The 14,985-nt window shown below is 41.7% G+C and overlaps 1 protein-coding gene across 1 annotated transcript in view; it reads left to right on the top strand.

Moving 5' to 3' along the window:
• The window catches only part of SYNE1 (spectrin repeat containing, nuclear envelope 1), a 501,723-nt gene that overhangs the window by 344,541 nt on the left and 142,197 nt on the right, over nt 1-14,985 (top strand). The window contains exons 99-103 of the mRNA XM_010840908.1: nt 3,409-3,540; nt 4,519-4,628; nt 10,133-10,289; nt 14,151-14,282; nt 14,460-14,615. Coding sequence (XP_010839210.1) covers nt 3,409-3,540; nt 4,519-4,628; nt 10,133-10,289; nt 14,151-14,282; nt 14,460-14,615 — 687 coding nt within the window. The remainder of the gene's footprint in view (nt 1-3,408; nt 3,541-4,518; nt 4,629-10,132; nt 10,290-14,150; nt 14,283-14,459; nt 14,616-14,985) is intronic.

Here is a 14,985-nt window from a genome sequence, read left to right as displayed (position 1 = left end):
GAATGCCGTGTATCAGCGAATAATCCACTCCAGCGAACCCCCTCCACCCTGGCCCAAAATTGTTTACTTCTCTATCAGTTCAGTCGCTCAGTCGAGTCCAACTCTTTGCGACCCCATGGACTGCAGCGTGTCAGGCTTCCCTGTCCATCACCGACTCCCAGAGCTTGCTCCAACTCATGTCCATCAAGTCGGTGATGCCATCCAACCATCTCATTCTCTGTTGTCCTTCTCTATGACACAGGCCTATAATACCTCTTGAATTACATGATATCTTCATTTGTAATAAATTTGTCATTTTCACACGTTATTGTTCATCCAAGGAGCAGAGAGTTCATCCTATATAAATAACAAAATGCTTTCTAAAGAAGTGTTTTATTTAATGTTTAGCATTCTCCAATCCTCACTAATCTTCCAAGGAATGTTCCTGGCAAAAATGGTTATTCTTCTAGTATTTCCAAAATAAACAGCTTACGTAGCCCCACCCAAGCAGGAGCCTGGTGGAAAATAAAAGCCACCCTATTTCCTATTCCCTAGATAGGTCAGAAAACTGTTATCAGACCTCAGAGAGTGTAATTACCATTATTTTATTCCTTAGGTCAGTACCTTCGTATCTCAAGGGGAAAGAGAATGAAATTTGATCTATTCCTTAATCATTTTTTGCTTCCTGTGGTCCAAGGGTTAGGTTTCAAAACAGTGAAATCAACCAGAGAAAAATTCATTAACTGAGAAACCAAACCTAACCACAGAGAAAATACATACTAGTCATATGCTTTTGATGCTGCTAAATTTCCTTTTTTCTAAAGCTATGGATTCAATTAGTCAAATAGGAGTCCCTTTCTTCGAACTTGTTTTAGAATCTAACTATGTGTCTATGCATGTAAATGTGGTTAAGCCGCCCTGTAGACCTGACATTTCAATTATTATTTTCCCAAGTACAATTGGTCTCTTTCCTTGGTATGAGGAATTTGAAATCAGAGTTCTCAGTCAACTGTAGTAAACCTGCAGAGAAGGGTGAGTTAGAGCCCTGAGAAGTTTCCACGGGAGTCTCCAGGCTGGGCTGTGAAAGCAAACCTTTACTGAAGGGCAAGGCAGAGAGGAATTCACAGAAGAGAGTCAGCAGGTCATGGCTAAGGCCACTGTTTTGTCACCGGGTCTCTGACTAGGGACACCTTTCAGCTTATCCCACTGACTTCTTTGGGGTCATCCTCTACAGATTCCTTTTGACTTTTGTTTCATCCTTGCCTGGAAAAGCCAGCATATCTCAGAGCTTATTCTGGGTCAATGAAGCATCCTCAGATGGGAAAACTCTGCGTCATGCAGAAATGTGTGGGCTTCGATCCTGGAGGAATGCCCGACCACCCCAAACATCCCGCCTTCAGGAAAATCACTGCTTGCCTGAAAGAGGTGCTCCTGGGAGGGTGGGGAGCCTACTGAACACTTGTCATCTATTCTGAAGATCCTGCAAAATGCAGGTAGCATGTTTTAGACCAACGGCGCTACCATTGTTCTATCTGAAGCACATTCTTCTACTGGGGAGCTGGGTCATCTTCAAGGGAAGAAAGCACCTGTGAGCTGAGGTGGTTCAGAATCCGGGAAGGAACGAAGTATAAATATGAATGGTACCTGTAGGTTTCACTGTTGCCTTCACTGCGCCTCAAGTGCGGATACCAAATGATCTCAAACATTTTAGTTTCACCATGAGATTCTATTAAGTAAGACAGAGGGAAACAGACCCCATCTATTTCTCTGTAAGAGTTAGTGTAAAATTCTGGAAAGAAAAAGAAAGGAAGGGTCCCGTGGGCAGTCAGGCGGGGTGAGCTGTTGTGGCTGAACCCCATGCTGAGGTCAGATTTTTTTTTTTTTTTGGCAGAGAACAGAGGCCAGGGGGGCAGCGGTTCAGTAGGTGCCTCCATGGAAGCACCCCCAAGAACGTTCCCTTCCTATGTGCCTGCCCCCGGCCCCTCCCTGTGCTCCAATCATACTTGCCCCTCCTCTGCTGTCTCTGAGACACCAAGTTTCTTGCCCCTCTGGCCTTTGCTCCAGTGGTTCCATAGGCCTAGAGGCCCCTACCCCATCTTTCAGTCAGTCAATATCAGCGTTAATTGCTCAGTCGTGTCTGATTCTTTGTGACCCCTGTGGACTGTAGCCCGCCAGACTCCCGTGTCCATGGGATTCTCCAAAAAAGAGTACTGGAGTGGGTTGCCATGCCCTCCTCCAGGGGATTTCTCAACCCAAGAATTGAACCCGGGTTTCCTGCATTGCAAGCAGATTCTTTACCATCTGAGCCAGCAGGGAAGCCCCCGTCTTTGGCAACACACAAAACAGCTGTCACCTCTGAAGATGCCTTGCTACCCAGCCTAAGAAACTGCCCCCTACACTTTCCACCCCGTTCTCTAGTTTCACATTCTTTGTCTTATCACCATCCCAGTTTATCTTATCACCATCCCAGTTTATCTTGTCTATTTATTGTCTGTCATCCCAGCAGGGCCTTTGTCTGGCTTCTGAGCCAAATAAATCCCCTCCAATTCCCACCAGTGCCCCAAACAGTGCTTGACACACAGTGGGTGCTGATAAGCACTTAGTGAATGCATCTTACCAACACGGTGTAATTTATCCTTTGGCATATAAATACATGTTAGTAGAAAGGTGCTCACTCAGAACTAATTCCATTCTAATACAAAATATTTTGTTTGTTGTTTAGTCCTGTCCAACTCTTTTGCAACTTATGGACCGTAGCCCACCAGGCTCCTCTGTCCATGAGATTGTCCAGGCAAGAATACCGGAGTGGGTTGTCATCTCCTTTTCTAGGGGATCTGCCTGACCTAGGGATTGATCCCACGTCTCCTACATCTCTTGCATTGGCAGGCAGATTCTTTACCACTGAGCCACCAGGGAAGCCCATGCAGTATTTTAGGGCCTGTTAAATTCCATCGGAATAGTCTAGCAGGAATAATAAACCCCTGCCCAGGTAATAGGTAGTTACTTTGGCTTTCTCCTTTAGCCACACTCTGTCGAAGCCAGAGTGGCAACAGATGGCAGTGGAGTCTAGTCCTGGTGGGGATAGGAAAGGGAGTAAGACCTAGAGTTATATTCTTGTGGAAGAAATTCCAGAATAATGTCTGCTGACCACATCAGTCAGCTAAAAAGCCTAGCCTCGACATGGCAGTTCCCCCCCTCCCTTAATATTTCTGAGTATAATAATCTATTTATTGTTCTCCTTCCTGCAAATGCCATAATAAATTCCATGGGTTTTGTGTTACCATTTTTTTTTTTTAAATGTGGTTTCACATCCAAATGGAGTCACTTTGGTTTTATTATTCAGACCACACTAAAGGAGCCATCACTCTGTTTTGGTTAAGATCTTCCTGTGGGTAGTATGACTCTTGATTTCTCCCTCATTAAAAGCAGGGGACAGCCCAGGAGAAGGAGGAGAGTGATGCTGACCTGGCTGCCACTCAGAGCCCCGGGGTTCAGGAATGGCTGGCTCAAGCTCGGAGCGCGTGGACCCACCAGCGACAGAGCAGCCTCCAGCAACAAAAAGTAACGCACTTCCCGCCTCTTTTGCTTGCAGATCAGCCAAGCATGCACCTTGAGAGAAATGTTTTAGAAGGACAAGTTCCTTCTGTGCTGAAGACAGAGGGCCCTTGTATCTTCATTTTGGACAGAAGCAGAACCTGGCTGTTTCCATTTACTTGTGACCACTGGGAAAACTGGTCATTTTAAAGTTGGTTCTCTAAGAAAAGCTTAGTTTTAAAATAGTGTAACTCAATTATAATCTGCCCTCTATTTCTAGCTTGCCCCAATTTGAGTCTATTATATATAATAAAAGCCCCAAGAAGGCCTCTGAGGATTGGTAAATATGCAAAAAGTTGCATTTTTTTTTTTTTTATGAAATTTGCTTTCAACTCTCAAGTAGATGCCATCGCAAAACAGGATTGCAAATTACTGCCTATGAAGCAAATGAGCTTTGATTACTCAAAGAATGACATCTTTTGATTACTCAAAGAATGACATCTCATTAGTACCTTCACTTTATGGATACGGCATATTAAAATATTTCTCAAAGAGTAGAGACGTTTTCACCAATAGTGAAAAAATAAAACTGAGTCCAGTGGTGATCCAGTTTATCAAGCAAGTGGGAAATTGAAGAGAGCTGTTGCTCTCTGTATCTCTTTCAGCTTGAACAGGGCAGTATTAGATTTTGAAAAGTGAAAGTGCATTTTGGACCACTTGGGGGCGCCATTGCCAAGCAAAATTTTCTTTTCTCTTTATTTTTACCAGCACCGCGCCCCCCCACAAGATTATTTAGACATTATTTTATCAAAGCCAAAGAAAGCTACAGGGGACTTGGAGGCACCTCTGAACAGTTACCTAAGCCGCACCTTTTATGAATGTGCTAACTTAAAAACATACTATTGTACCAAAGTTCTCTGAGGATTTTCTAGACATACAACTGTGTTTGGAGACAATAATCATAAAGTAACAAAGATGTTTTTATTTTTCCTTTTCCTTGAGCAGGAGTTGGAACAGGAATTGGCAGAGCAGAAGAGCCTCCTCCAGTCAGTAGCCAGCCTTGGAGAGGAAATTCTAACGCAACACTCAGCTGCAGAGACCTCTGGTGGTGTTGGGTATGTTTCTTTCATTCTTTGGGGGTTTTTTTTGTTAATTCACCAGTTTGTTTTATTTCTTAGATTCCACATTTAAGTGATATCATACAGTATTTGTCTTTCTCTGTCTGACTTATTTCACTAAGCATAATACCCTCCAAGTCTATCTGTATTGCTGCAAATAGAAGCATTTTTCATTCTTTTTTATGGCTGAGTAGTTTTCCGTGTGTGTGTGTGTGTGTGTGTGTGTACACACATCACATCTTTTTTAACTATTCATCTGTTAATGGACACTTAGGTTGCTTTATCTGAACATTAGGGTACATGTATATTTTTTAATTAGAATTTATTTTCTCCAAATATATACCCAGGAGTGGAATTGCTGAGTCTATTGCAGTTCTGTTTTTAGCTTTTTGAGAAACCTCCATATTGTTTTTCATAGTGGCTACACTAATTTACATTCCCCCCAACAGTGTCCATGATTCTCTTTTCTCCGCATCCTCAGCAACATTTGCTACGTATGGTCTTTTTGATGACGGCTCTTCCGACAGGTGTGAGGTGGTGCCTCACTGTGGTTTCGCTTTACATTTCTCTGATGACAGTCTGCTATTCTCTTCTTACTGCTGTTGTCCTGACATTTGAAAAATGGTCCAGTGGTTAGGACTCCAGCTCTTACTTCCAAGGGCCTGGGTTCAATCCCTAGTCAGGGAACTAAGATCTCACATACCCTGTGGACAAAACAATAATAAAAGTAAATATCTTCCTTAAAATTTTATTTTGAACATCTTTTGAAAAAATTTAATCATTTCATTTTTACTTGTAAATCTTGTATTTTGAACATTTAGTTGAGCAGCATAACTAGTAATTACAATGGCTGACTTCCTTTTCCTTTCTGTAGCATATCTGATCAGGGATGATGCTTATTTAATAGTACATTTTTGAAAGTCAAATAATAAATGCATTATAAAATTAGATTCATGATGTTTATGACTGAATGATTTTACCTAACTGCAAAACATTTTCCTTACAAGAGCTTATCTATCTTCCTCTAATATCATTCTGAAAAATAAATGTATGTGTCTTGTAAGTATCTTGACTTTTTTTTTTTTTTTAATTTGATGGCACCATGAGGCTTGTGGGATCTTAGTTTCCCAACCAGGGATTGAATTTGGAAAGCCTGAGTGAAAAGCCTGGAGTCCTTTTCACTGGTCCACCAGGGAACTTTTCTTGATGATCTATTTCTATAATTTCTATATATAAAGTCATTGAGCTTTGAGCCCTGGTTTGGAGTGAGACTGAAAGTCTTACATGCAGGAAAGTAAAGTGTTGAAAGAAAATTTAAAGGAAGGGGAGAATTTTCAAATTGAAGAGTCTGGTTTAAAAGGTAGGAAGGAAAGGAAACTGAAGCAGAGTGCAAGTGTGCCTGTGTTGAGGCAGGTCTGGGTTTTATTCTGGTTCTGCATGTGTCACCCTGGAAAAGGAACTCAACCCCGAGACTTCATTTGCTCATCAGTAGAATGAGACTAATAATTGACTGCCATCATCACAGAAAGGCTGTGAACACTGTGAAAGTCAGTTGAAAAGATACATAGGAGAACTATCTTTAAAATCTAAAACATTAAAAAAAGTTTCAGCAAAACCTCTGTTCGTGCAGTATCAAAGGTTGAAATTTGGTAGTAGCATCCTTTGACAACCATCATGTCTCAAATAGCTTTAATCCCATGGACTCCAGTGATCTCAGTTCTGAGCATTTGTTTGGAGGAAATGCATATTATAAAGGTGATTTTGGAAATACTATTTATAATACCATATAAAAAGACAGAAATTCCTATTAGTAAAAAAAAAAAAGCCTAAGAAAATATTTTTGCCTATATAATCTTAACAAAAATTACGTAGCAATGTCAATAACAGTTTGTGATATCAAGTAAAAAATGTGATATAAAATTGAGTGTGTAGTATATGTATGGGTAAGACCCAGACTAGATGTAGAAGATCAAAAGTAACTTTAGTAAGGTCAGCTTTGGAGAGTTTTCTTTCCTTTTCTTTTTTTTTTTAAATTTAATTAATGCTGACATAATGTTGCTGACATATGACAAAAGTGTTGACTATATATGTCTATACATCTAGGAAAGAGGAAGATATTCAAGGGGGGGAAAAGGAATAAAAAATACTGATAACAGCTAATAGATAATCAATTTAAAAGAATAGAGATGAATAAGGTTATAACATCTATAATCAGGAACTCCATAAAAATAACCCTAATACTGTAAAAATTGTGTTAAAATATAATGGAATTTTAAAAATTCTTCTGTTATGGTCACGCTTAGAAATGCTGAGAAGACCATAGCATGTAGGAGGGAGGAGGGAGGAGGGTTCAGGATGGGGAACACATGTATACCTGTGGTGGATTCATTTTGATATTTGGCAAAACTAATACAATTTGTAAAGTTTAAAAATAAAATAAAATTAATTAAAAAAAAATCTAAAATGAGGAACTCTGTTTCTTCCATGGTCACTAAGTCGAGACTTGCTGCCACTCTGCCTTTCCTGTTTCTGCTTCTTCTAAGATGTTTACTCACCCCTCATGGTTTTCTGAATATTTTTACCAAACTCTATTTTTACAAAGAACCCGTCCACACGTTGCTTCCTCCTCATACGTAGAGTCATGAAAAGCAGCTGTAAGAACCTTCTGCAGCTTTCTTGCCATATTTTTTTTTTTCTTTCCTTGGCCTTTAGCTTTGGAAAGGGCCCAGATGAAAGACAAACAACTATAAATTGCTCTTTCAAATCTAAGACTATTTTAAAGAGAAATCTGCGGTTCAGTACTGGCTCTCTGTGTAAGATTTAGTCTAAAGACTGCTTATAAATTCTTTAATTTTTATGCAAATTCTTTAGAAAAATCTTTAAATCTAGTTGATTACAGTTCAGTCATGCCTTTCAAGCCTCGGGTAAATATACCAAGCAAACAAACAAACATAAATTGAATAATACCCAGAAGCTAAAAGAAAAACATGTATATATTTTTAAAAGAACAGAATAACATTTGTGGAGAAAAGAGTATATATTCAGCCGTCAACTTATTAGCTGATTTTCTAAGACTATCAACTGTGAATTGGTTTATGTAAAAATCCCTTTGGGAGCGGCGTGACTTGCTTCATGGTTACCGATTCATTGAATAAAGAAATACTTTGTGATGTGGGACTTCCCTGGTGGCTCAGTTGGTAAAGAATCTGCCTGCAATGCAGGAGACCCAGGTTTGTTTCCTGGGTCGGGAAGATCCCCTGGAGAAGAGAATGGCAACCCACTCCAGTACTCTTGCCTGGAGAATCCCATGGGCAGAGGAGCCTGGTGGGCTACAGTCCACGGGGTCGCAAGAGTCGGACACAACTGAGCAAGTAAATCATCTCCACCACCACTTTGTGATGTACTGGAGAATTGAAGGGTACTTCCAAGAGCACTAAGGAAATTCAACTGGAAATTAATCAATAAAAATATCAAAGGAAAGGAAGGATATTTTCTATGAAAAGAAAAGCTTGTTCTAATTTAAAACTGATCTGCTTGTGGCATTTTATGTGTCAGTGATTGAATATAAGACTATATAGATATTAAATATCCTCTGGTTTCAAATACTAAATTGTTATATAAACATGAATGAATTTAAAGTGTTATGATAGTCTACCATCTCAAAAGAACACAATAAAGAAATGTAATTTCAGAAGAATTTTTGAAAGTGATTTTTATTTAATTATTTATTTTTGGCTGTGATGGGTCTCTGTTGCTGCTTGGGCTTTCCTCTAGTTGCAGCGAGCAGGGGCTCCTCTCTAGTTTCTGTGCGTAGGCTTCTCACTGCGGTGGCTTCTCTCGTGGTTCCTGGGCTCTAGAGCAATAGTTGTGGCTCATGGGCTTAGTTGGCCCATGGGCTTAGTTAGTCCATGGCATGTGGGATCTTCCCAGACCAAGGATTGAACCCCCGTCTCCTGCATTGGCAGGCGGATTCTTTACCACTGAGCCACCAGGGAAAAGAATTTTAAAGCTTTTTTTATTTTAAAAGATTTTTATAAAGCAGCAAATCCAGAGACTAATATAACCAACAAAATTAGAAGTATCCGTTTTATTTTTTAACTTAGTATTACTTTTTTGGATCAATGCATGTTGATACATATAGATCTAGTTTTTTCATTTTAACTGCTTCAGAGTATTTTATCTTGTGATAATAACAACTCACCTGTTTTTTTCTTGATGGGCCTTTACACTATTGCCTTTTTTTTTGCTTTTCCTGGCATTTTTTATTTTAATTTTTGATCATTTCCTGCGACCTGTTGGACCTTAGTTCCCCCCAGGGATGAAGCCTGCACCCCCTGTAGTGGAAGCACAGAGTCTTAACCACTGGAGTGCCAGGGAAGTCCTTACTAGTACTGCTGAACTTGACTTTCTCACATCTCTTTAAGTGTGTAGGTGAGAAAGATTCTCTAAGATATATCCTAGAAGTAGAACTCTTGCCTCATAGCCTTATAGATCCTTTTTTAAGGCTTTCCTCAACAAACTTACTTGAAGAAACCATTGCATTCAATACTTAATCTGAAATGAGTTGGCTTTGGTGTAGTGTGTAATATTCTGCCAATAAGGTTTTTATTTTTTTTTCCTTCAACTGATCAAAAGTTTCCATCAAAATAACAATTACTCTCTAGCATAATACGGCCTTTGGATGACATGATTCTAGTTAGGACTTCAAAACCCCTACATACAAACTAGGACCTACTGAGTCTAGAGTCTCCCAGATTCTTATCATTGCCATTACCATCAGCGTCAGGCCCCCCTGATTTAGTGGCTGTTTTTATCAGATAGGGTCAGAGGCATTATTCATCTCTCCTCTAAATTTAATTGTCATACTTCTGCATGGTAAGTACGACCTTCATTTTAAAGATGAGACAGTTGGGGCTCTGAGAAATGAAGCAAATTGCTCAAAGTTACAGATCTAACATTCTGTAATGGAACCCTGATCTGTCTCACCTCCAAACCCACAGTCATCACAGAGGCCACACTGTTGCCTCTTTAAGGATGATACTGCCGTGCCTTCCTTCCACCTTCTGTGCTCCTGCTCCATGTCCTGAAACCTGGTCTGTAGTATTTTCTTTAGACTCAGGGTAAAAACTCTCAATAGACTAGGCAATATTGTTAGGGTTTTTAAATTTATGGGCTCTTTGTCAAAGGCTACTGCTCTGATCATATGCTATCATATCATATTCTAAAAGTTACAATTATTTTTATCTTTAATGCTGAGCTATTTTCAGTTTTTTTTTAAATTTATTGTCCTTATGGTTCAATTTTAAGATCAGTAAGAATATACTTGTTTTACTATTAGTCTCAAGTTTTCCATTTTAATTTATATTTTTAAAGTGTAAGCCAATGTCTGAGATAACCTGGTTCCAATTGTAGAGGCCAGATCTAGTGCATGTAATAAATTACCTAGAACTTATTGCCTTTTTATGCACATTGTAAACTTAGATTATTTATTCTTCTAATAGCGAAAAACCTGATGTGTTATCCCAGGAGTTGGGGATGGAAGGGGAGAAATCACCTGCTGAAGACCAGATGAGAATGAAATGGGAAAGCCTACATCAAGAATTTAGCACCAAGCAGAAACTACTTCAGAATGTTCTGGAGCAGGAACAAGAGCAAATGGTACTGAACATTTTGCTTTTCCATATTAACTAACAGAGAAGATTTGCAGCTTATGCTATGGGAATGAATGTAACTGCAGCAATCCATATTTCATTATCAATTCAAAAAGAAGACAGAAAACAAACAACTCATCCTACACTCTTAACAAGCCTGTTTCACATATCCCTTTATAATTATATATTTATATGTAGACATTTATGTGACTGCTAGATACTGTTCTCAGAGAAGATTAATATCTGATGACTCATTAGCAGAAACCATTAAATATCAATGCCCCGCCTCCGCTTTTGTTTCCCACAGCTTTGAAAACTAAGGATATACACATCCAGGCCAGAAGAAATGTTACAAATCTGTCAGTAAATTATCATGTTATCTTATTTTCCATTGCTACTTCCAGTATTTAATCATTTCAGAAGATCTTAATGGGAAACATACTCGGACCTCTGTGGAGCTAAAGGAAGGGAATTCAGAGTCAGTTACAGTGGTCACCGACCCTCTATAGGCCGGTTCCCAAGATGGGCGGGTCCTTGTGTGATGCTGGACTTGATTCCACCAAGCAAACCAAATCCAGTGGAATTAAGTATAGCAACACAAGGTTCCAGATAGATAACAGCTATTAGTTCACCCTAAGCAGAAGCCAGAGAACAGCAGAGAGTCAGAGGAATCCACCCCTTAAAAATCTAATAGGGGAAGGCTATGATGCTCACCACACCTGTGGTACAGTAGGATGGTGAAGATAGAAGCCTTGTCCCAGATCCCAGGTCAGCTCTGCACTGGCCACTCCCCAGTGGTGGCATCATCAGAGTACATTCTAGGACCTTTACTGGCAATCTTGGGAGCTGCTGTTGTCACTGATCTGGCCAGGATTAGCTTAGGAGCTGGGAGAGACTGAGCTGGGGAGAGAAAGGCTATCAGTAGTTACAGAGCACCAGAAGAGGGGAAGGCAGGAGGTGATGAAGCAGGAACTCGGACAGGTGCACCTTGCTCCATTGACCTGCAGGGGGCCGGTCTAGAGGTCAGAATGTGTCCCCCACATCTGCTGGGAACCCTGTATAAATCCTACAGAGCCATTCATTTCTGTTTCCTTTTACAAAATTTTGGGCATTTCATACCTTCTCACTCCCTGTCCAGGAGTCTTCTTTGCTACCATCTACAGGAATGTCTTGCCTGGAGAATTCCATGTACAGAGGAACCTGATGGGCTACAGTCCATGGGGTCACAAAGAGTCAGACATGACTGAATGACTAACACCTTCACAGGAATGTCACCAGCTCTGGTCCTGGGGAGTAGGAAGCCCTCCCTTCCCAGAGGCCATTGTCCTAGAGACAGACTCCACCTGGCACACAGGTCCCTGTACCTTTTGCCTGGACTTGCTACCTCTCTTTGAAAGAACGCTTCTTCACACCCCCGATCAAACATTGCTCAGACTCATGGCTTGAGTTCCCAGTTTCTGATACAGTTCTCCTGGGCTTTACAGCGCTATGCATGTTGTAGGATTTCCCCTTTCCTTTGTTTATGAGGAACACTACAGTCCTGCATCTGGGACTGCAGCCTTTTCTGATTTTTCTAAGTCAAGTAAAAGTGTTGGTCACTCAGTCGTGTCCAACTCTTTGTGACCCCATGGACTGCAGCCCACCAGGCGCCTCTGCACATGGGATTTTCCAGGCAAGAACACTGAAGTAGATTGTCATAGCCTCCTGTAGAGGTCTTATGGACCTTGGAATTGAACCCATGTCTCCTGCATTGGCAGATAGGTTTTTTACCACTAGCACCAACTGGGAAGCCCAGAATAAAAACCGGGGACCCTGTGGCTGCGTGGGCTGGGAAATGAGACTGGGCATCCTGCATGGCAGGCAAGAATTCTATCACTGAACCACCCATACACCCAAATCTTGGGAAGATTAGAAGATTCCTCAGGGTCTCATGACTAAGAAGAGGCAGATCTGGGATGGGGACATAGGTGTGTTTAACTCCAAACTTCCTCCTTTCTCACATTACCTTGCTGGCAGTTTGTACACTGGATGGTGTAGTACTATTCTCAATTGTAAAAGCAGGCACTTTTATTTATTTACTTTTTCTGGCCTCATGTAGACTAGGTTGAAAGGCATCTCCCTCTCTCAGAGCATTGTTTCTTTGCTCACCTTCACTGCATTTAGCATCTCTGTGCAGAACACCCCACCTGGCTTCAGGATGAGGTATGACTTCCTGCTCCTAGGTACTGTAACACAACTAAGAAACTGTGTTCTACATTTCTGAAAAATTAAGCAGCCAGGGAGGCTCCATAAGCAGGGATTAAAAAGGAAACAAAATTTATTAAAAAGTGGGAAGCAGCTGTAGGGGTGATGTGGAATTTAAGACAGTGGATTACAGAGAGATGTTGGGTGGTGGGCATTCCAGCCACAGTGGGGAATGAAGCTGGTGTGTTGAGAGGATAATGAGTAATCAAGCTGAAAAGTAAGATGAGGATGCTGCTGCTGCTGCTAAGTCGCTTCAGTCGTGTCTGACTCTGTGCGACCCCTTAGACGGCAACCCACCAGGCTTCTCTGTCCATGGGATTCTCCAGGCAAGAACACTGGAGTGGGTTGCCATTTCCTCCTCCAATGCATGAAAGTGAAAAGTGAAAGTGAAGTCGCTCAGTCATGTCCGACTCTTAGCGACCCCATGGACTGCAGCCTACCATGATCCTCCGTCCATGGGATTTTCCAGGCAAGAGTACTGGAGTGGGGTGCCATTGCCTTCTCCAAGATGAGGATGAGATGATCTAAAAAACTATAGGGCACTGAGTTTGATTGGAAACATCATTTAAGAGTTTGAGTGCTAGGTCATAGCATGGTCCTTACTGGGGAGACATTATGCTCTTTCACTTCAGTTATGTCCAACTCTTTGTGACTCCATGGACTGTAGCCCACCCCGCTCCTCTGTCCATGGGATTATCCTGGCAGGAGTACTGGAATGGGTAGTCATTCCCTTCTCCAGGGCATCTTCCCAACCCAGGGATCATCTGAGCCACCAGGGAAGCCACCTAGAGTTTAGGGGGGAAGTAAAGGAATCATGAGAGCCAAGGGATCAATCTAGTTACAGTACTTCGGGTGGATTCTTTTATCGTGCATGTGTGCGTGCGTGCGTGCTGAGTCACTTCAGTTGTGTCTGACTGTTTGTGACCCTATGGACGATAGCACACCAGGCTTCTCTTTCCGAGGAATTCTCCAGGCAATAATACTGGAGTGGGTTGCCATGCCCCTCTCCAGCGGATCTTCCTGACACAGGGATTGAACGCAGCATCTTATGTCTACTGTACTGTCAAATGGGGTTTTTTTAACCACTAGTGCCACCTGGAGAGCCCCTAGTTATCATAAGCAGTGTTAAAACCGGGGCTTCCCAGGTGGCTCAGTGCTAAAGAACCCACCGGCCAATGCAAGAGACCCAGGTTCGATCCCTGGGTCGAGAAGATCCCCTGGAGAAGAGAATGGCAACCCACTCCAGTATTCATGCCTGGAGAATCCGACAGACAGAGGAGTCTGGCAGGCTGCACTCCATCAGGTTGCAAAAGAGTCAGACACAACTGATCCACTAAAACAAGAAGTGTTAAAACCAAGATAAGTTGAGAGGAAGGCTATAATGAGAATTCAGGCTGTTTCCCCACTGTTTTCTTTCCTTTTTTGGTCCGTCACGGGAGACATTGCCACTGCTGAATCTGGTTGCCATGTTGAGTGGACATAGTGTGTTGTAGAGGTCGTCTTTCTCTAGCAGAGGTTTCCATAAACACAGTTGTTCCAGCATCTGTTGCAGTGTGCATGTCTAAATGAGAACACCTGGACAGAGTACGTCTGGTCCTAAAGAAGCTCTCCTGTCTGCCTCCAGCTCTACAGCAGGCCCAATCGGCTCCTGTCTGGCGTGCCACTGTACAAAGGCGACGGGCAGGCCCAGGATAAATCTGCGGTGACGTCTTTGCTGGATGGATTGAACCAGGTCTTCGAGGAGGTTTCATCCCAGGTGGGGCTGTGTGCTTGGTGTGTGGATCTGGGACCCCATGAGGTTCCCCATCCCCTGAGCTGAGCTGTTGAGACTGGAAAGGCAGAGCCCCTGGACCCCTGCATCTCATCCTGGTATCTTTCTTTGACTCTTCAAAATGCTCTAATGACTTCTTTGTCCTTCCCTTTTGTTTCTCAGGGTGGAGGGACAAAGAAGCAGAACATTGACTTGGAGCAGAAGTTGTATGATGGGGTCTCGGCCACCTCTACCTGGCTGGATGATGTAGAGGAACGGTTATTTGTTGCCACAGCCCTTTTACCAGAAGAGACAGAAACTTGCATCTTTAACCAAGAGGTAAGCGTGGCAGCTTGTGTCTGCAGGTATGTTACAAAGCACTTAAAATGCTGACATTGGATAATTAATGTTATGTATAAAGAAGGTGAAGCATAAAACAGTTCTACTAAGGTACAAATGTGTATTTCCAAGCAGCATAGAGCAGAAAAGAATTGCCTAAGTAGAACAAGCTCTGAAAGATACTTAGTTTTTGTATTTTTGTTTTTTGATTTACGATTAAATTTTTTTACAATGTTCTATTGGTTTTTGCCCTACAACAGTGCAAATCAATCATAATTATACATATATCCCCTCCCTCATAGGCTTTGAATTTTTATCCTTTTTTTTGTGTATGTAGGAGGCAGAAAACACTGAAGAGTCTGTAGAAGCC

This window comes from Bison bison, unplaced genomic scaffold, assembly GCF_000754665.1.
Source record: "Bison bison bison isolate TAMUID 2011002044 unplaced genomic scaffold, Bison_UMD1.0 scf7180017864148, whole genome shotgun sequence".
In the NCBI taxonomy this organism is placed as follows: domain Eukaryota; kingdom Metazoa; phylum Chordata; class Mammalia; order Artiodactyla; family Bovidae; genus Bison; species Bison bison.
This window is presented reverse-complemented; position numbering and strand designations above follow the sequence as displayed.